At 42.6% G+C, this 21,000-nt stretch overlaps 1 protein-coding gene across 7 annotated transcripts in view; it reads left to right on the top strand.

The window, feature by feature from the left end:
• Nucleotides 1–18,163, top strand: part of sec31a (SEC31 homolog A, COPII coat complex component) — a 93,829-nt gene extending 75,666 nt beyond the window's left edge. For 4 of the 7 annotated variants that reach the window (XM_072253041.1, XM_072253040.1, XM_072253044.1 and 1 more), the window contains 6 exons: nucleotides 919–1,245; nucleotides 8,019–8,080; nucleotides 10,479–10,733; nucleotides 13,598–13,717; nucleotides 15,007–15,078; nucleotides 17,711–18,163. In XM_072253041.1, the coding sequence (XP_072109142.1) occupies nucleotides 919–1,245; nucleotides 8,019–8,080; nucleotides 10,479–10,733; nucleotides 13,598–13,717; nucleotides 15,007–15,078; nucleotides 17,711–17,890 (1,016 nt within the window). In that variant the 3' untranslated portion in view covers nucleotides 17,891–18,163. The other 3 variants (XM_072253042.1, XM_072253043.1, XM_072253046.1) reach the window with 3 other exon arrangements.
• Nucleotides 18,164–21,000: the final 2,837 nt, after the last annotated feature.

The following is a 21,000-nucleotide window of genomic DNA, read 5'->3' as shown; positions in this document are numbered from 1 at the left end:
ATCTGGGATCCCTGAATATGCCTGTTACCCAGTGAAGTCGAGATAGTAATGTGGTAACAGGAAGAATGTAGTTAACTCCTTTTCAATTGCAATTCCCTTACACAGACGCTAGATGGCAGACTCAATGATATTGTGATGAATCCAGCTCCAAGAAGCCAAACCCATCTGGTTTAATTAACCTGCACAAATACCTTGATGGATATTGGCAGTGAACTGCCTGAAGTTGTGGCCGCACAAGGTGGAAAGCTCCAGTCCAATAATTCTTACTGAAGCATAGTGGTGGCGTTGCACCCTGAGGGTTGTGCAGGAGAATTTCCCCTTTAATAACATTGGTGAATGTGATGTTGGGGTGAGAGTCTCCTTCTCTCTTCTAGCAGCTCTAACGGTTGTATTTGCCCTCTGATCATTCTCCTAATTGTGCCCTGTGCCAAGGAATGTGCCTACAAGTGTCTGAGAGGGCAGAAATTTGAAGCTAACAAAAACCCCTCAGAATCTGCCTCATCCACGCTAATAAATTGTAATGATCGGAGAAAACATCAAACACTTTTAGAAGAGTAGTGCTTACCAGCAATTCACCTGTCACAGGTGGCTGATCCCTTTAAAATCAGGGTGGATGGTTCTCTTTCCTGCTGCTGTGTAGAGTTACCAAAGGACCTTGGCTGAAGCTTTGAGCTCCATATTCACTGAACGTGGAGGCTAACACAGTTTGCAGTGTTGCATTTGCTGCACTTTATCTCGGAAAGAGCAGCAGCTGCCGCCAACACTGTGTGCCAGTAAGCTCAACCCCTTGCAGGATTCACTTCAATATAAAGTATGTACTGCTGTTGGATGGTGGGTTTTGTTCTCAGTTTCACTGTGGGATGATAATATAATTGATTATTCTTCCTTGCTTGTTAATGGTGTAATTTTGTTCCATAGCTCATCAGCCACAGCAGTACCCTCACGGAGCTGGAGGCCCAGCTTACTATCAACCTCATCAACACTCTGCACCTTCAGCCCCGTCTGCATATTTCCCTCCTGCTCCTTCTCACTCTTTGCCTTCGGCTGTGGCTCCTCGGTACCCAGGGCAGCCTCAGGTGTCCCCCCCAGACTCCAGCCCCGCCTCCGCTTTTCCGACTCTCTCTGGAGCATCCTACCAGCATGGCGGACCAGGAGCTCCAGCGTCCTCTGCAGCCTATCCACCATCAACAGGACCACCAGGTACACCAGCCGCAAGTATCGGACTGCCTGCCTCACAAAGAACAGGTCTGCTGTCGTTGGCTTTCGTTCTCTCCTTTCAACAGGAATTGCACTTAACGTTGTATGATTAGTGGCGTCGCAGTTGATATGCAGGGAGGGAGGTGAAGCATGTCCTCCATAAAGGCAGTAACAGCTTACTGTGCATTGTCCCTGACCTTTTCAATATGGCCCCATCTTCATTAACAAGCAAACACGTATTGCATCGAGACACATCCTTGCATGATTCATGCAAAGCAAGAGTGAGGCATGGCTTTAGAGCATGATCACAATTTGTATAGTTGTCGAAGAGCAAGTGAAATAGAACATTTCTCTGTTGCACTTTGACTCTGAAAAACTTGCAGGTTTGGTAGTTGCCCTCTGCACCGTGATGGATGAGTCCAAGTTATAATTCCATCAACTAATTCCTATTTATTTTAACTCCTGCATTTCCACTTCAACAGCAAAGACACACAGTCAGTTGGATTTTCACCAAAGCTAGAATAAATGGCAAATACTTGGTCCATCAATTCCGTGGCATTCCCTTCGGTCTCCACAACGGCCGGATCTCATAATTTCTCACTGTTTCTCTATTTTTCTTTCTGCCTCTGCTTCCAACTACATTTTAAATCTGTTTGAAGTCACTGACTTTCTGGCAAGCACATTTCACATTTTCATATACCGTTCTACAAAAGTGTTTTCCTGGATTTGTGTGGAACTGCCCCAACTCCAGATTGTAGCCTCTTCCTCCCCCCCTCTTCCCCCCCTCTTCCCCCCCTCTTCCCCCCCTCTTCCCCCCTCTTCCCCCCCTCTTCCCCCCTCTTCCCCCCTCTTCCCCCCCTCTTCCCCCCCTCTCCCCCCCTCTCCCCCCCTCTCCCCCCCTCTCCCCCCCTCTCCCCCCCTCTCCCCCCCTCTCCCCCCCTCTCCCCCCCTCTCCCCCCTCTCCCCCCCTCTCCCCTCCTCTCCCCTCCTCTCCCCCCTCTCTCTCCCTCTTCTCCCCTTCCCCCCTCTTTCCCCCTCCCCTCCCCTCTTCGCTCCTCTCTCCTCTGCCCCTCCTGCTTCTCCCTCTTCCCCCCCTCAAGACGTATTTAACCAGTGCTGAGGTCCTCATTCTTTAATGAACTGGAGGAGAAATTGACATGAATTAGTCTTGGAGTTTTAGAATAAACAGACCTTTGGCCGACCGCAAGTACCAATCTACACTAATATCATTTCCCAGCAATTTGCCTCCACGTCAAGGTGTTTCACATAAATATGTAGTGTTGTGAGAATCTGTCCCTCCACCATCTTGTCAGGTCACGGCAGATTACAGCAATCACCCTGGGTGCAAAACATCTTTCCTCAAATCCTCCTTCAAGTCTCCAAGCCTTTACCATCTGGTTACAGGTATCCCTGCTGAAGTTAGATCTCCCCTCTCCATCTCCCACATCGTTTTGTATGCCTCAATCAGGTTGCTCCTCAATCTCTTCCCATCCAAAGAAAACAGAGCCAACTGTCTAGCCTACCTCATAGCTCAAGGATCCATTCCAGGCAACATCTGGGTATACCTCATCTGCCAACCAGAGCTCCAGTTGTAGCCTAGTTTGAAATGTGTACATATTGCCTGAATAAAGGCCTTCAAAGTTCAAAGTAAATTTCTATTATCAAAGAACACGTATGTCACCAAACACAACCTGAGATTCATTTTCCTGCGGGCATACTGAACAAATCTATAGAATGGTAACTGTAACAGGGTCAGTGAAAGATCAGCCAGAGTGCAGAAGACAACAAACTGTGCAATACAAATATAAATGAATAGCAACAAATAAGGAGAGGATAAGAGTCCTTAAAGTGAGATCAATAGTTGTGCAGTGAGTGAAGTTATCCCCTTTTATTCAAGAGCCTGTTGGTTGAGGGATAGTAAGTTTTTGAAGCTGGTGGTAGATAAAGTATTGGTTGTACAGTGTTGCATGAAAAGAAATTAAGTATGAAGAGGGATTCATTTTTTTTTCTTTGAAAGCTCTGTCTCTCATTGCTCCACTGTTGCAGATCTGAGGGGGGATCAACGATGTGGGTGACCATGGGTCTGATATTCTATGCTCCCCACACAGGAGAAGGCTTTCAGTTGATGGGGAAGGAGAAGTTCAACAAGCTGCTGCCAACCTGCTGGGTGCATTAACTCAGTTCATGTCGGACGCAGATCCCAGACACTAGTGTGGGAAGTACTAGTGAAACTTCAGTAGTATGCCCGATTGGCTGGTGTTTCTCACAAGATTTAACATCGATCTATGTAGAAGCACTTGAGTCACCAAGGCATACAGAAGTTTATGGGCTAATTGTACTCGATGATCAGCATGAACATTGTGGGCTGTGGAACCTGTTTCAGGGCTGTATGACTCAATGGCTACATGAAAACATTCAATCTTTTCCTTTAACTTTCTTCCATACGGTTGGATGAAATTAAGCCCATCACCCCTACTGGGGCATAGGCTGCTGAGGGTAGCTTGCCAGAGGCCTCCACCCCAGCAGTTCTTTCAGGGTGTAGACCATCTTCCTTGTATATCCGTCATCTCCCAGGGAGGAAGCCATAGAACCATAGAAACTACAGCACAGAAACAGGCTCTTTGGCTCTTCTTGGCTGTGCCGAACCATTTTCTGCCTAGTCCCACTGACCTGCGCACGGACCATATCCCTCCATACACCTCCCATCCATGTATCTGTCCAATTTATTCTTAAATGTTAAAAAAGAACCCGCATTTACCACCTCGTCTGGCAGCTCATTCTCCCACCACTCTCTGTGTGAAGAAGCCCCCCCTAATGTTCCCTTTAAACTTTTCCCCCCTCACCCTTAACCCATGTCCTCTGGTTTTTTTCTCCCCTTGCCTCAGTGGAAAAAACCTGCTTGCATTCACTCTATCTATACCCATCATAATTTTATATACCTCTATCAAATCTCCCCTCATTCTTCTACGCTCCAGGGAATAAAGTCCTAACCTATTCAACCTCTTTCTGTAACTGAGTTTCTCAAGTCCCGGCAACATCCTTGTAAACCTTCTCTGCACTCTTTCAACCTTATTTATATCCTTCCTGTAATTTGGTGACCAAAACTGAACACAATACTCCAGATTCGGCCTCACCAATGCCTTATACAACCTCATCATAACATTCCAGCTCTTATACTCAATACTTCATTTAATAAAGGCCAATGTACCAAAAGTTCTCTTTACGACCCTATCTACCTGTGATGACACTTTTAGGGAATTTTGTATCTGTACTCTCAGATCCCTCTGTTCCACTGCACTCCTCAGTGCCTTACCATTAACCCTGTATGTTCTACGTTGGTTTGTCCTTCCAACGTGCAATACCTCACACTTGTCAGTATTAAACTCCATCTGCCATTTTTCAGCCCATTTTTCCAGCTGGTCCAAGTCCCTCTGCAGGCTCTGAAAACCTTCCTCACTGTCTACTACACCTCCAATCTTTGTATCATCAGCAAACTTGCTGATCCAATTTACCACATCATCATCCAGATCATTGATATAGATGACAAATAACAATGGACCCAGCACTGATTCCTGTGGCACACCACTAGTCACAGGCCTCCACTCAGAGAAGCAATTCTCTACCACCACTCTCTGGCTTCTTCCATCGAGCCAATGTCTAATCCAATTTACCACCTCTCCATGTATACCTAGCGACTGAATTTTCCTAACTAACCTCCCATGCGGGACCTTGTCAAAGGCCTTACTGAAAGTCCATGTAGACAATATCCACTGCCTTCCCTTCATCCACTTTCCTGGTAACCTCCTCGAAAAACTCCCAACAGATTGGTCAAACATGACCTACCACGCACAAAGCCATGTTGACTCTCCCTAATAAGCCCCTGTCTATCCAAATGCTTGTAGATTCTGTCTCTTAGTACTCCCTCCAATAACTTACCTACTACTGACGTTAAACTCACCGGCCTATAATTTCCCGGATTACTTTTCGATCCTTTTTTAAACAACGGAACAACATGAGCCACTCTCCAATCCTCCGGCACTTCACCCGTAGACACCCTTGGAGCTTCTGTTGGTGTTTCTCCAGATCTGGGTTTTTTACAGGGCGGTATTGCTCCCTGAAAAAGGTGGCAGAGTTTATCGTCAAAATGTCAGTTATAATGGACGCTTGTACCCGGTTGGAAGCCCGAGAAGAGTTTATTCATTTATATTTCCTGCTCAATTTAGAAGTAATCCCAAGAAGTGCAGCTTCCAGATTTTTGCGGTGTGACTGGAGCTCTTAACGGATGTGTATTTTCAAACAAAACATTGCCAGAGTCACCATGTGGTGCGTAAACAGCACCAGCCTATAAGCAGGGAGTCAGGGGCCTGTGCTCTTTGTTCTGTAATGCTTCCAGTTTGTTACTGTTTGTACATATTACTCCAGTGTAGGCAGAATACTTTGCAGGCTGATTGATCATTGAAACACTAACCTTTATATTCATGCTTTAGAAATGTAAGAGAAACAAACAGCACTGACAGGCTTAGGTGCCCAGTAAATGTACATATTGTGTCAACCTACTACTAAGCTAATTGAGATCATCTGTTGCTGCGTGAATGAAGTCACCAGAGAAAATTACTGGTGGATACAAAGCAGCTTCTTTATTCGAGAAAACCAGCTACAGCAGGCATCATACAGAGGTGCTTTCAGTGGAAAGGTCTCGCTGGGCCAAAATGAGGCTCGGTACTTTATGTGCCAAACATCAAAGGACAATTCCATATTTACAATGTATGGACAATGCTTTCTTTGAAACCTTCACACCTCCGGATTCACATCCACACCGCAGGCATCCAAATTAATTTTAATCAGCATTGTCTGGACTGGGATTCACTGCTTTTAGGAACCCATTGTTCAGAGCTGCACTCCAAATTAAATGTACAATCCATATTCAGATGTGAAGACCGGTAGCCAAAGCCAAATGCTAAATGTATATGTCCCAAACCCCAAAATCGTTCTAACATCACCCAATTAACAAAACGATAAGCTACATTTGTGTGTCTTTGGTTCTGAATTGACTTTGCTTTTGTCTACAGGAGATATGTATCCCCAGGACCAAATTATTTTCTTAGAAGGTGAACTAGAGTTAATGAAATGTTACTCTGGAAATCTCAATTGATTTGATTTGATTTGAGAATAATCTGTAAAAATTCAAACATAATCCTAATGATGCCAATTTTTAATTAAAATGAAACTGGTTATGTATGATTTCATTAGCACCATGATGATCCACACCACTGTGTTATGTTTAAATATGCTTCTACTTGAGGAAAATAAAACTGCAGGCACTGTTCTGTGTAGCAAGGGTTACTTAATTGCAAAGCTTTGGGTTCAATTTTATTTTAATCCAGTGAAGTTTTGCATAAAATAACAATATTTCTGCTTTTGGATTCAAGCATTTCATATTCAGTGAGGTGTGAAGAGGTTTTTTTTTAGTCAAGGTCAAAGAGCAAAAACTGCTGTTGCGTGTTCAGCTGCAAATTCTCCAGTTAATGCATAGCTGCATTTGACTGCAGCAGCAGTCAAAACATGTCGTATTTAGTATTAGCATTAGCTAATAGTGTTTGACATTTTTATTTTCCTCAGTCGTTCCATTTACACCTGGAGTTAATGATTAAAATCTATCACATAATGCAGAGTTTTTCTGTAATAATTTTATTCAGTGATCACAAGGTTCAAGAGATTAATTGATTACACGGCAATTTCATTTTCCCTTCGATGCTGTATTGACACAAGTATTTGTAACTGGCAATTTTTTTTCACATGGGTCGCGGATGATTGTGGGTTATTACAGTGTTGTCCATTGGTACCAGTCAAACGCTGGCCACATCAGTTTTTTTCTGCTACGTCCAGTGGAACCTGTTTTTCAATGCAAAGTGCTCATTACTTGCATGTTAAGGTGGTCAAATTATGATAAGGAGCAGAGGTGGCTTTGACATATTTCAGTATTCAAAGCCCATTTCTGTAACTATTGGTTAGGTCCTGTCACCTTGCTAGAATTCTGTTCTCCTTAAATTGCAATAAGAAGGTAAAGGCTTTAAAAAAAAAAGCGCAGCTTGCAGCATAAAATTTGAGCAAGTGTGCTTGTTGATTTATGATTCAGAATGTGTAATGATTGAAGAGGAATAAATATGAAGAATCAGGAAGTAGGGTTAACCTTCAAAACTGTAATTTTGCTGGAGCAAGGTTTGAGGACTTTCAGAGGAGACTGGAAAGCATCTTGGTTAACAGGAATTGTTAAGAGCAAATCAAAATTTGAGAACCACGTAGTAGAGTTGTTTTGCATTGCCTCTGTCATTTATGTAATGTGGAAATATATAATACATTTCAGTGTGCTTTAATGGCATTTAAAAGATCAGAAGTTGTAGCAGTTGAACAGTGAGCAGGCATGAAAACTTTTGTAAACTCTTACATTGCTGCTAAATATCAAATTACTTGACTTGCTGGTTCAGTACAGTCATTTTTGAATCCAGCTTCGCTTGAGATTTTGCGTATTTAGTCAGTGGATGTAGAATTATTTTAAGGTTTTTGATGGAGAACTGACAAATTGTTAGAAGCACTGTCTTCACCATCACTAAGGGGGAAATAGCTAAGTAAAATCTGGCAACTGATCTAACCAACCAACTCTCAATTCTGCTGACTTTAAGATCAGTAACTCCTCCGTGTTAGTTTCTCCATTTGGGGATTTGGGGGCAAAAAATTGATGCATGCTTTTTAGATGGACATTCAGGTAATTTCTTGTCTTTGTCAAATAATAATTTTTTAAAAAGGCTGTTTCTTTTTCAAAGGACCACAAAATGGTTGGAATGACCCTCCAGCTTTGAGTAGGATGACAAAGAAGAAGCAAATGGTAATTTAACAAATCCTTAAATATTTTTAACTAGAACATGGGATCAGTGCCAGATATTGTATGTGAGGTGGGCCAGTGTTAGCGGCCAAACTCTAATTAGGCCAGGCAACAGACTGTGCTGTTCTATGCATTTCTGATTTTAAGTTTCCATTGCAGAGTTACTTGTCCGCAATTAGAATGGTGTTATCTGTGTAAGCCAGCCGTTAGACAGTAATTATACCTTTTCGTTTTGGGGCAGCACAGCAGGCAAACGCTGCTGCTTCACAGCCGCAGTAATGTGGATCCAATCCTGATTTCTGGTGGTCTCCGTGTCAAGTTCACTCTTGCTGTTCGGTGCACCTTTCTCCCTCACGTGTCAAATGCTCTAATTTGTTCCATTTTACCACGGATGCTTGGGTTGTTCAATTAAATGGCCACTGTACAAGGTGGTTAAGGTGGGACCAGGGCATGTGAGAAGGAAGGGATGACCGGCATATGGGGGGAGAAAAGATAAGGGGTTAGTGGAACTGAAATAAATCTGATGGCAAAGAAGTGTATAGTTACTGCACTGTGCTTCTAAAGGGAGAGTGACATTATAGTAAACAAGACAAATTGTCAGGAAATTCTAAACTCTTAATGTGACTTTATACAAAATTGTTATTTAAATATAATGTGGGGATGTATAACAGGTGAAAAAAAACTATTGAAGTTTAGATTTAGATTATGAGAACACTCAGTCCTCTTTTATTGTCATTTAGAAATGCATACATGCATTAGGAAATGTTTCTCCGGAGTGATATCGCAGAAAACAGGACAAACCAAAGACTAACACTGACAGAACCACATAATAATAACATATAGTTACAGCAGTGCAAAGCAATACCATAATTGGATGAAGAACAAACTATGGGAACAGTAAATAAAGTCTCAAAAGTCCCCGAGTCGATCGACTCCTGAGTCCCCGATAGCAGGCGGCAAAAGGGAGAAACTCCCTGCCATAAACCTCCAGGCACTGTCAACTTGCCGATACCTTGGAAGCAGCCGACCACAGCCGACACTGAGTCCATCCGTCCGAAAACTTCGAGCTTCTGACCAGCCCCTCCGATACAGCCTCTCAAGCGCCATCCTCTGCCGAGCGCCTTCGACCTCGTTCCAGCCGCTGAAACACGCAAAGCCAAGGATTTCGGCGCCTTCTGCTCCGGAGATTCCCGTTACTACACAGTAACAGCGGCAGCGAAGCAGGCATTTCAGAAGTTTCCAGATGCTCCTTTGTACTCTCACGTCTGTCTCTCCATCAGATCAGAATTGTGCACGGTACCCTACTTGGCAGATAACAGACATCACCACTGAAGTGTTTTTCTGACTTAGCCAAAACTCCTTCACAAATTTTGATGACCTAGTTGGACTCTCTAAGTGAAATCTGTCGCTGCTAGGAGCACTGTTACAGACTTTTGTTAGTTGAAGGTGGCAGCCATTCAGAAACAATGAGATGGGCTTCCATGTAATACGTGCAGCTCACTGCTTGAGCCCACGTGAAGTCAGCAACACAGAAGCAAGATTATGCTGCTGTGCCCTACTGAGATCACCTTCCTTCCTTTTTAAAATACAAACCGTATCGGCCTAGTCGGCTTGATCTCTGCAGAATCCCCTCTTATCCATGCACTACGTCCTTGCCCATTTCAAAAAGCCTGTCTATATCCCTTTGAAACTACTCTGCACCCTTCTATAACTTGCTCTGGCACCTGTGATCAACAGACTTGGATATATTACACTTGGGTTCCTTGGATATAGACTAGGATATAGTTGGGACCCCATTACCTTCCCAACCTAAAAATAAATTCACCCTTTAAATTTTCTTCTGGTGATCCACAGTTAATAGCAATTTATCGAAGGTATTCTGAAAATCCAGATGTTCAACGTCCACTGGATTCCTCCAGACCTATCTGCTAAATTTAAAATGTCAAACTTGATTATATTTTTGTAAATCTGTTTTACTTTGCCCCTATCCTCTTGTATTAAAAGTGGATTGTTATCATTTCTTTCGTAATAGATTCTAGCAATTTTGCCTCTGTGGTTGTCAGGAATTTGCTGTTAATGATATCAGATTGCAGGATGAATATTACTCTCTTCTGTATTTTGCATTCAGATTGCTGTGTTTCTATTGTTAGTTCTTTTTGTAACAATATTAACTATGCATGTATTCATTGGTGATTAATTTGCATGTATATTTGCATAAGTATATGCACGCGTGTTTGCATGTGTGAACCGTTGGTTTAACATCTCTGAATCCCACGAAGTTACGGATTTCCACTACATGTACCTTAGCCTTACTCTTAGATTTTTGACATTAACCAAGTCAGTCTGTGTTTTTTTATATGTTCAACATTTATCTCTGGCTTTAATTTACAATATTTTGCAGTTTTCCGGCAGCTTCACCCCTCCTGCACCCATCACTGCTCCCATAATGAACCTAGTTGCAGATCCTCAGGCCTCGATCCAGAGCCAGCAGTCTGTTGCTCCGCCGCACACTTCGTTCCAGACCTCCCAGCAACTTCCCAACCAACCAGGAGCTCAGAATCCATATCAAGGAATGTTGCAACCGGCAGTTCCAACGATGGTGCCGAAGCATAGCACGGAAGAAGCACCCGGCGCTCCGACTGGTGACATTATGCTGGTATAACAGCTTTCTCGTGTTCTATACCTGTTCCTGTATCAAATCCAGGGCCAACTTGGCTGACTCAAAATGGATAAACTTATTCAGGCACTGCAAACTTCCACGTAAACATGCACAATATAAGTAGGCTGTATAATCTCACACCTGCCACCATCACAGCCATTGGTTTCACCTTCTGAATGGATTGAGCTCAACCTGCTGAATCTTCAGGTCATTTCCAGCCTTGTGTCTCCTTTCAGGTGGAATCGGATATATTAACTAAAGGGTGGCTTGGCCAGTTGTAACCTAAACATTAGTTCATATCTCTGTTTTAGTCACACGGACAATCCAGGCTGAGGGGGCAAAACAATTGGCTGTCAAATGTTTGTTTAGTCTATAAACGCTGGTAAAGTTGCACTTTAATGCAGAAGATTAATTTAGAAAGAAGGAAAGCTGGTTCAGGGTATGTGGTGATTTATTTTGCGATCAGCTGAGTGCTTTATGTGTGCTCTGTTTTAGGTACGACAGAAAGGTTTCTCCAGATTTGGTCCCTTCACTTAATTTCTTGTCCCAATTATGCCACTGCTCCTCTCCACATAAACTCTTGGCTGTGGCAGGTATCTATTTTTATAGTGCTTTCTATTTCAACTGGCAGTTGTTGTTAATGGCAGGACCAGCCATTTTCATCCACGTCCAGCCCTTACTGCTCTTGAGAAGACAGAGGGGAGCTGCTAGCTGTTGTTCGGAAGCGCTGGGAGAGGTAAAGGTATTCCCTGAGGTACAAGGAAGAATGGCACTTTACCAGGTCAGGATAACGTGTAATGTGTGAGTTAGTTGTCAGTTATCATTCTAATCCTTGGTAATATTGGCGATGGATTTGTGAGGTTGATGCCAAACCTGTCAAGAGAATTCTTTAATGCTTATAACATGTATTTTAATGATGGAAAAGCTTGGGAATCTGGAGGTGAAGGATTTCCCGCAGAATGTCCAGCCTCTGATTTGTAGCCATATTTGTAATGGCTGGTCCAGTTAAGTTCTGGATCCATTATGATCTCCAGAAGGTTGATGAGGGATTGGTGATTGTAATTCTAAGGATGGGGTGGAGCCTCGCTCTTGAATGCTGTGTATTTGATCATTTGCTCTTCAGCCTGCGTCTGGGCAGTATCTATATGAGCACGTACTTTCCCATTGACCAGGAAGGTGACGGGGCTAAACATTGTGCTACTTGGGATTCAGGACATTGGGACTGAGTTGTGGAGAGAGGTCCTGCAGGTTGGGATTTTCTTTCAGTAGAGTGTAGGAGAATGAGGAGCAATCTTCTTGAGGTGTATAAAATCATGAGGGTCATGATTTTGCAGAGCAAACTCGAAGGAATGAAAGGTCTGATATCTTACGTCTTACGGTCATAGATAGCGTGAATGCACCTAGTCATGTTGCAGAAATCAAGAACATAGATTTAGGGTGAGAGGGGAGAGATTTAATAGGAATCTGAGGGGCAACGCATTCACCCAGAGAGTGTTCAGTATATAGAATGAGATAGCAGAGGAAGTAGCTGAGGCTGGTACTAAGTACCGAAACAAAGGTATATGGATACAAGGACTTTGGAGCAGGGGTTTGGGAAGCTCTGCTCTAGAGGGATATGCACCAAATGTGGAAAAATGAGGGTAGCTTAGATGGGGATCTTAGCTGGGATTGAGCGAAGGTCTGTTTCATGCTGCAGGTTTCTAAGAACCTACGTCTCAGAGAACCTTGCTACTGAACGTATGGTAGTCTGATGAAATAGTGTTTGACCCCTGGACACTGGTGTGCATGAGGGATTGCCCACTGTAAACTATAAGCCATCAGATCTGTGGTAAGTATGACTCCAACCAGTGGAGAGATATCTCCCTGTCCCCATTTTCCATGAGCTTCCCTTTTACTGGGCTCCCTGTTTCTGCTTTCTATTGCAGTCTGTGTTGCCTTGATTTCAAAGGCATGCCTGCTCGCCTTCCTGCTGTGCATTCATTGGATCAGGGCTACATTGTGGTTAAGGCCCCACGGTTCTAGTGGAAGCTGAACTGGGCATTTCTCCTTATTGAATGGCCAGTAGCTGGCTGCCTCAGATCTGTCCTGCTACTTACAGTTTCGAGCAATCTCCCATTTTGTCAGGTGGCTGTACTGGCTCAGATTGGCCGAGAAACAGCTAATTCCAGAGCGTACCTTCACAGTAAAGCTTGGCTATCATTGTGCCCACTGTATTATCTCTTTCTTCATATACCTTGAAGCAAATTACACCTGATGAAGTCGGATAATTGTAATGGTGGAGAGCAGGCTGGGACATCCAGCTGGCACTCCAGGCTGAAGATTACTGGAAACACTTTAACATTGTTTCTCTTTCTCCCCCCTCTCCCCTCCCCACCCCATCATATCCTGCCATCGTTTTGAACAAGGCTCCTTCTGCCCCAGTCCCTGTTAGCTGTCTGAATTGTTCACCCCACTTTTCAAGACTGGATATGACACGACTGCAACACCCTGGTCTGATTGTAGGTGGCTGGACCTCTTCTGTCTTTGACATCTGGCACTCACAGAATCCTGTTTTGTAACAATATCCACAGTTTGGCATCTGAGCTTTAGATACATCACGGCAAACGTTTCTATTCTTACTGAATAAATTTGGCCTTTGGCATAATATGCCAGACCTTGGGGGCGCAGTTGCCCTAGGCAGCTCATCATGTGGTAGCTCTGTAATGAGTAACGTAGCTGCATCAGCTGGACTCACTTGCTGAAGCTCCTCTTGACTGACAACCTTAATGTACCATGCTGGAAACTTTGAGAGGTGTATAGTGGTAATGCCAGAGTTGGTGTTGAATTTATCTGAAAGCTGTGTGTTGTTTGAACTTGTTCAGCCAGTGCAACCAGTAACAACTGAGAAAATCGCCAAGAAACCCATTCCAGAAGAGCATGCGATTCTGAAGATCACGTTTGAAGGACTGATTCAGCGATGTATGAGTGCAGCCACTGATCCGGTACATACCGACTGTACTAACTTGTTAAGTGCTCTTTTGGGGGACTGGTGAATTTCCTTACACGATCCTGTGATGTGTTTGTGCTCTGCTTGATCTCTGAGCCACCAGTTTAGCATTCACAATCGTAGGGCTCCACTGCAAAGGTTGAATTGGTTTTGAAAGCATATGACACTCAACGTGAAGCTGTGTCATTATGACAGTCTTGGGTAGCACAGGGGAGGAAGCCGCTGCTTTGCAGCCAGAGTGACCTAGGCCCAGTGCAGGCCTCTGTGGGCTTTGCATGGTCTGCCTGAGACTGTGGGCTTCCAACAACTGCGTCCCAAACCTATGTTGCTGGTCTAAGCTAGAAGCACGATACCACTGTTGCAACTGCCTCCTTATCCCGATGGAGAGGGGAGGTCAACAAGACCTCTGGGTGCCCTGTGACCACCTCTTCATTGTAGATACCAGATTGCCACTAAACCACAAAGAAAGGCAGGTGTATGCAGTCACTCAGTCAGTTCTGAAGTGTATGCACTGTAGGAACACTGACAGCCCACTTGCACACAGCAATCTCCCACTGAGCAAGAATTATTATTACAGAATGATGATGGAAGAGAGGAAAAGGTTTTCCAAACCAAACTCCAAATGAATCACCCCATGACAACAAGTCATGAAAATTAAGCAGGTGAAAACTTGAAGTTAATAAGGAAGAGACGTGGGGTTGTAGAGTCACAAAGCATAGAAACAGGCCATTTGGCCCATTAAGTCTATGCCAGCCATCAAGCACCAATCTCGCTTTTCCTCTTGTGTCCCCTCCTGCCCACCCAACTTGATTCTACTGCCACTCGTCTGTAATTACAATAATTTTTATTCACCCCTTAGCCTGTCAAACAGGGCATACCTGTGCAGCTACAAGAAGAGCGTGCAGTCAATGTTTCAGGCCAAGACCCTTGATGGGGCTCAGCCCGAAACGTCGACTGTACTCTTTTCCATAGATGCTGCCCGGCCTGCTGAGTTCCTGCAGTGTTTTGTGTGTGTTGCCTAGGTTTCCAGCATCTGCAGATTTTGTCTTGTTTGTCACAAGAAGAGCTTGTAGTCTTCACACAGATAATAGCCCAAGTCAGGAAGGAAAGTGGCTTTCCAGTACTCTGAGGCATCCTCTGCTGCGCAACCTGCAAGGGAAACTGCCACTGAGCATTCAAGTGCATTAATGACAACAAGAAAATTACAGTAAACTTTAGTTAAAGATTCTGCCGTTGCTATCTTTTGCTAACTAGATTATTTTTTTTAAAAAAACTTTTGTACAGCAAACCAAGAGAAAGCTGGATGATGCTAACAAGCGACTAGAATCCCTGTATGACAAGCTACGGGACCAAGTGGTGAGTGACCGAACCCAAGTTTCCTTTCTGTATGGCATGCTGCATCCTGTTACGGGTTTTATGTAACCATTAATCATCCTGATTTGACAATGAAAATCTACTTGAAGAAAGAAATATATATTCTAATGTTTTCTGTATCTTTACTATACAATACCACTTTCATTTTTATATTTCCCCAAATCCTGCAGAGTGATACTTTGCAAAAAAATATCAGTAAACCCTCTCACCATGTGGAATTTGCTTAAAATCCACTCTTTGCAGATGTAACTTCCAGGAATGCTTTCCTGTGACAGTGTTAGGTTTGTTGTTTGCGAGGTTCTGAACTCAAACAATTATCTTAAGCCCTATTCAATATAGATAGCTACTGGTACCTTCACTAAAAAGAGGTTGTACTGTGGCCACCTACTCTGTAAAGGCGATCACTTCCCTGTTTATCCTCCACGGCGTGCTTTAGCTGCCAGTGCTCACTACTTAAGTTGCGGGTCTTCCCTCCCTACCACGGAGGAGAGACTGCCAGCTAATGAAGTAGTTTAAACATTAAATTTAAATTTAGATAACATTTTTAAAACACATTTAAAACTTAGGGGAATTCTATCTCAAAAAAGATTTCTAAATTACAAACCATTTCTAAAACAAAGGCTTTCCAAAACGCAAGTACAATTCCTATAAGCTAAAAAACCATGCTAACGAGTTGTCTGTTGCAGAAAATGAAGGAGGAGGAATGAATTCTAGTCACTTCGTCTTTCTGTCATTCCTCTTGTCGTTTCTTGACCATTCCTTATGAGCCTTACTGCTCTGTAACATTTATACTGTTTTTTGCTACTTGGTGACTTCACACGCATGTGATGTTAATTAAGTACATTCATCAGGCCAGGTGAATGTATTGTTTAATTAAGCTGAACCAGACCCCATTGTTTTCTGTTGAATAAATAATGGACCGATGATGATCCTATTGTTCACTTGTTTACAATAAGAGATTGAGCAAAGAATAATGGTTGGAAGTTTAACTTACTCAAAAACAACTCTTTGACCGTTGGAAGACTCGGCTGCTGTGTTGGAAAGCTGAGCTGGGCAAAAAGGCCCCCAGCCCTGGACTGTAAAATTCCATCACATTCCTACCTCCATTTCAGCAATTAATAGTCACAAGAGAGTGCGCAGTCCTCTCTAAGTTGCTCATGTGCAGCTCCTGTGGAACAGGCTGTTGGCTGAGAGCACCCTTGTTCCCTCCATACAAGCCCTGGAAGGGAGCATTGTCCAGCCATTTCATCAACAGGGACATCTTGCAAATGTGCCCCGTGGCCCCACCCTGGGTAGTGAGTAGGGCCACATTTTAAGGAGGAATTAGGCATTTCCCCGGTGTTGGGTGAAAGGCAGAGTTAAATCCTGAACTGGAGTCCAGCCACCCCCAGCGCTGCAAAACACAAGTACAATTCCTATAAGCACCAGACTTGAAAACTAGTCCTGATGTAGTCAGGGTTACTAGTGAGTGGAGGAAATGGCGTATCTCTTCCTCAGAATAAGTATATGCAGAGGTTTTGCTGATACTGTTTGCAAGTTAATTCTTCTTGAAGTATTATTTCTTTAACTTGGTTCACTTTTTAAGTAGTGGTTCTGGCAGACATCGATATTAGACTGTTTTGCCACTGGCTTCCCAGTGCTGTGTGAGAGGAAGAAAAAAATGTATTCCCAAAAATATTTTAAAAAATTCATTAGAAGTGTCTCAGCCCTTTTACTGCATGATGTGAATGAAAATAGTGTTAAATAAATAGCATGCCCAGACCACTTCACGTACACTCGTTTCTGCCCAGACAAGAGTAAGAGTTTGGCATGGACTAGAAGGGCCGAGATGGCCTGTTTCCGTGCTGTAATTGTTATATGGTTATATGGTTTAACAGTTGTGGCCCCCAGTCAGAAATGAAGTCTCCTGCTTGTTACCAAGTCCTGGTGTGCTCATTCCAGCTGACCTGTTTCAAAGGACCATTAGCGTTTGCATGGCAGATGCAGCCCTTCAGAGGATGCCCACATTAAAGATGCGTAGGAAAGCTGCGCGCGACATTTCAGTAGATGGCCAGCTGGATGTGAAATTTGTTCTGGTGACTCACTGCAGCCGTAATAGGATACCACAGCTGCCGTGTTAAGACTTGTAACTGGTGGAAGCTTAGTCATATATTACCTTCCACTGCAGTAATCCGTCAAATATTTTCTCTAACTATTTACCCTCTTCCCTGTGCGCACTACCTCTCTGTCCATTGTCCCAGCTTTTCTTTGCTAGGGGAGTTTGCACTGTCCAATGCAAGTGCTGGATTTGTATCGTTAATTCTTTCTGGCAAAGTGTGCAGTGTATTTTAATACAAAGATACCAGAACTTCAATAAATTTCACTTTAAAACTGTGACTTATTTCACTCTTGAAAATAAGGAGATAAACCTACAAGTTGACTTGTGTTTGGGATTGATCTCGGTTTCTGAACAGGAACCTATGTCTTCTCAGGCTGACCCTGCTATAAATTCTGTTGGAAGGGGCCGGAAGACCATTAGTTAAAGTGGTGTTATTAATATTGTATTAGCTGCAAGAGAAGTTTTGCAGTCAAGAAAATGTGATGTTGATTTTAATAATTTATTCCTTTCTTACAGCTCTCACCAGTCATAATTGGCGGTTTGCACAACATAGCGAGGAGCATTGAAAGCCAGAACTACACTGAAGGGTTAAGCATACACACACACATAGTGAGCACCAGCAACTTCAGTGAGATCTCAGCATTTATGCCGATCCTGAAGGTGGTCCTCACCCAGGCTAATAAACTAGGTGTTTGATATCAAAATGTATTTGAAAAGACAGCTATATACTTTATGAAAAGCAATGATGGCCAAACCTATGCTGACTTAGATGTGAAAATCTAAGCAAAGACCCTTCGAATACTCGTGGTTAAATGTAGATTGGACAATTTCTTCGATCCACGTTGCATTTTTCCATAGCGTCTTCTGTAACGAGGCAAAACATTCCAATATATAATCTGATAAAATTATGTCAATGGGAATGCACCTTGATCTTTTAAATCTATGTTGCCTGTATATTTTTTTTAAAAATAAACCAATGAAATGTTATGACCTACATAGGACAAATGGGATCCACACAGTATTGTTTTAATCCAACTACATGCATGTCTGATCAAAATATGAGATAATACAGGTTTATCCCACTGACTTTGGTGGCAGAGTGTACTTGTAGATCACAGGTCTGTGATTAGCACAGTGCATTTACATAGAGTGGAAGAGTATATTATGAGGACTTGATGATACTCAATGACCAAGGCTCTGGGAAAAGTCGAAATAGCTGCTTGCAATGCAGCGTAACCTGTATGAGAACTCCAATAAGCTTGTCTGCTCTCTGCTCAATTTTATGAATTGGAAACACACCTAAAAATTCATCTTATTTTAAATAAACATTAATTTATTTAAGTATGTTGCCTTTTGGTATTCTTTTAATCCTTCATAGCTGTTAAGATAGCTGATTACCAGAGAAGTACACTCAGTGTCCACCTTATTAGGTACACCTGTTTGTCGATGCAAATATCTTATCCGTCAATCATGTGGCAGCAACTCAATGCATAAAAGCATGCAGACGTGGTCAAGAGGCTCAGAAGTTGTTCAAATCAAACATTTAAATAGGGAAGAAATATGATCTAAGTAACCTTGACTGTGAAATGATTGTTGGTACCAGACAGGATGGTTTGAGTACCTCAGAAACTGCTGACCTGCTGGGATCTTAACGCACAGCAGTCTCTAGATTTTATGGAGAATGGTGCAAAAAACAAAAAAAATCCAGTGAGCAGCAGAAATGGCCTGTAATGAGAGTGTCAGGGGAGAATGGCCAGACTGATTCAAACTGTCAGGAAGGTGACAGTAAGTCAAATAATCATGTGTTAGAACGCGGATGTGCAGAAGAGCATCTTTGAACGCACAGCACTTCAAACCTTAAAGCAGATGGGCTACTGCAACAGAGGACCACACCAGGTTCCACTCCTGTACCTAATAAAGTGGCCACTGATAGTATTTTTGGCAGATGGTATTATAAAGTACCTGTTGCAATTCAATATAGTCCTCCTTGTTACTTACCGGAACTTTTTCTTGAGTGGGCAAAGTCTAAAGCAAATAGTGAATTTTAAACATGGATTGAAGCTCTTGAACAGTTGAGAATTTCACTGTTACTAACTTACTGGAGCAGTGCTGTAGAGCAATGCTCATATTCAATATACTTAAAATACCTGTGGGAAAGTGATATTCTGATTGTTGTTACATCAAACAAAGTCAGTTGTTTTTCCTATAATTAAAAATCACAGTTCCCATGAAATGGAAAATGTGTATTTCTACTCACTCTTGCAATAAATGGAACGATTGAAGATAATCGCTCTGGCTTCAGCTAAAGCAAATGCTCATGAACCCTTGATTCCTTTCTGGTATGGTACAGTCATGAAATCTGAGGTTATTCCAGCAATGCACTGATAATGTAGATCAGGTTTTGTGAAAATAATTTTTAAAATTTTGTTTTCAGTATCCTGAGAATAGATATAAATTTATTAATATGTCAACAAATCCAAATTCCAGTGAACCTGCAGGATTGTAGAACTTCTGACTTCTGTATCGATAGCTAATGAACGTGATCGCTTCACCAAACTAGGTTCCCTCAGTGTAACCTGGAGACTTCAAACACTCAGAAATGGCGACCTTCAGACCATATCATAGCAACCGAAATTTGCCTTGTGTTTAAGAGCAAAAACAATCATCACTGACCAGAAACAGAAATTTTAGATGGTGCACTTTGCTGCCACATGTATCACACAAAGCTGTCTGGTACTCCAGTGTAACCAGACATGGTTTATGTAGTTAAGATACCACATTAAGGATGTCAGGGTAGCGGTTAGCACAACACATTTACTGCGCCAGTAACCCGGGTATAATCCTGCCGCTGTTTGTAACCAGTTTATACATTGTCCCCATGACCATGTAGGTTTCCTCTGGGTGCTCCGGTTTCCTCCTACCTACCAAAGGGTTAGTCACATGGGTGTAATTGGGTGGTGGGTCCTGTCACCCTGCCATATTTCTAAACAAATAAACTTAACAAACACTGGTGGGATGAGAGATTTCACAAGTGTGATCGGGGTTACGTATCTCAGAGAGCAGCATTCCAACTTCCTTTGTTCAAACAATGAATTCTGTTTCTTTCTCCACTCTGCCACGTACTGCTAACACTTTGTATTGTAATGCCATGCCTCATCTGTCGGTCAAAGTATTTATCATTTTGTTTAGAATGGGTTTGTGTGTCTCCACCCCTCCCCCCAGCACACTTGAATACCTTTAATTCAGTGATACTAAACTCTTAACACAGATCACGCCACAGACTGAACTAATGAAAATGCTGTAATTGTATTTTAAAAAATCAACATCGCTTTGATCAGTATATTGATTTTGATGTTTCGTATGTCTTAAATGTGCCATGGGTATTTGACTGAATAAAGGGATTTTGCACAAATGGAAAAACTTCACAAAAAGGATCACAAATCAAAAATACTTAAGAGAAAAAGGGTATCTATACATTTTAAATAACAAAAACTGGTACCTGCTGTCAGCTGAAAAAAACAGAACAAAAATATTGAAGATATTGATGATAATTTGTTTACTTGTTTATTTATTATTATGTTTTATTTATTATTTTTTTCTCTCTCTCTCTCTCTGCTAGATTATGTATTGCCAGTGATAATGTGGAATTCTCTGCCACAGGAAACAGTTGAGGCCAGTTCATTAGCTATATTTAAGAGGGAGTTAGATATGGCCCTTGTGGCTACGGGGATCAGGGGGTATGGAGGGAAGGCTGAGGCGGGGTTCTGAGTTGGATGATCAGCCATGATCATAATAAATGGTGGTGC

This window comes from Mobula birostris, chromosome 3 (genome assembly GCF_030028105.1).
Source record: "Mobula birostris isolate sMobBir1 chromosome 3, sMobBir1.hap1, whole genome shotgun sequence".
Taxonomy (NCBI): Eukaryota; Metazoa; Chordata; class Chondrichthyes; order Myliobatiformes; family Myliobatidae; genus Mobula; species Mobula birostris.
Note: the sequence above shows the minus strand (reverse complement) of the source record. Positions and strands in the feature narration are given on the sequence as shown.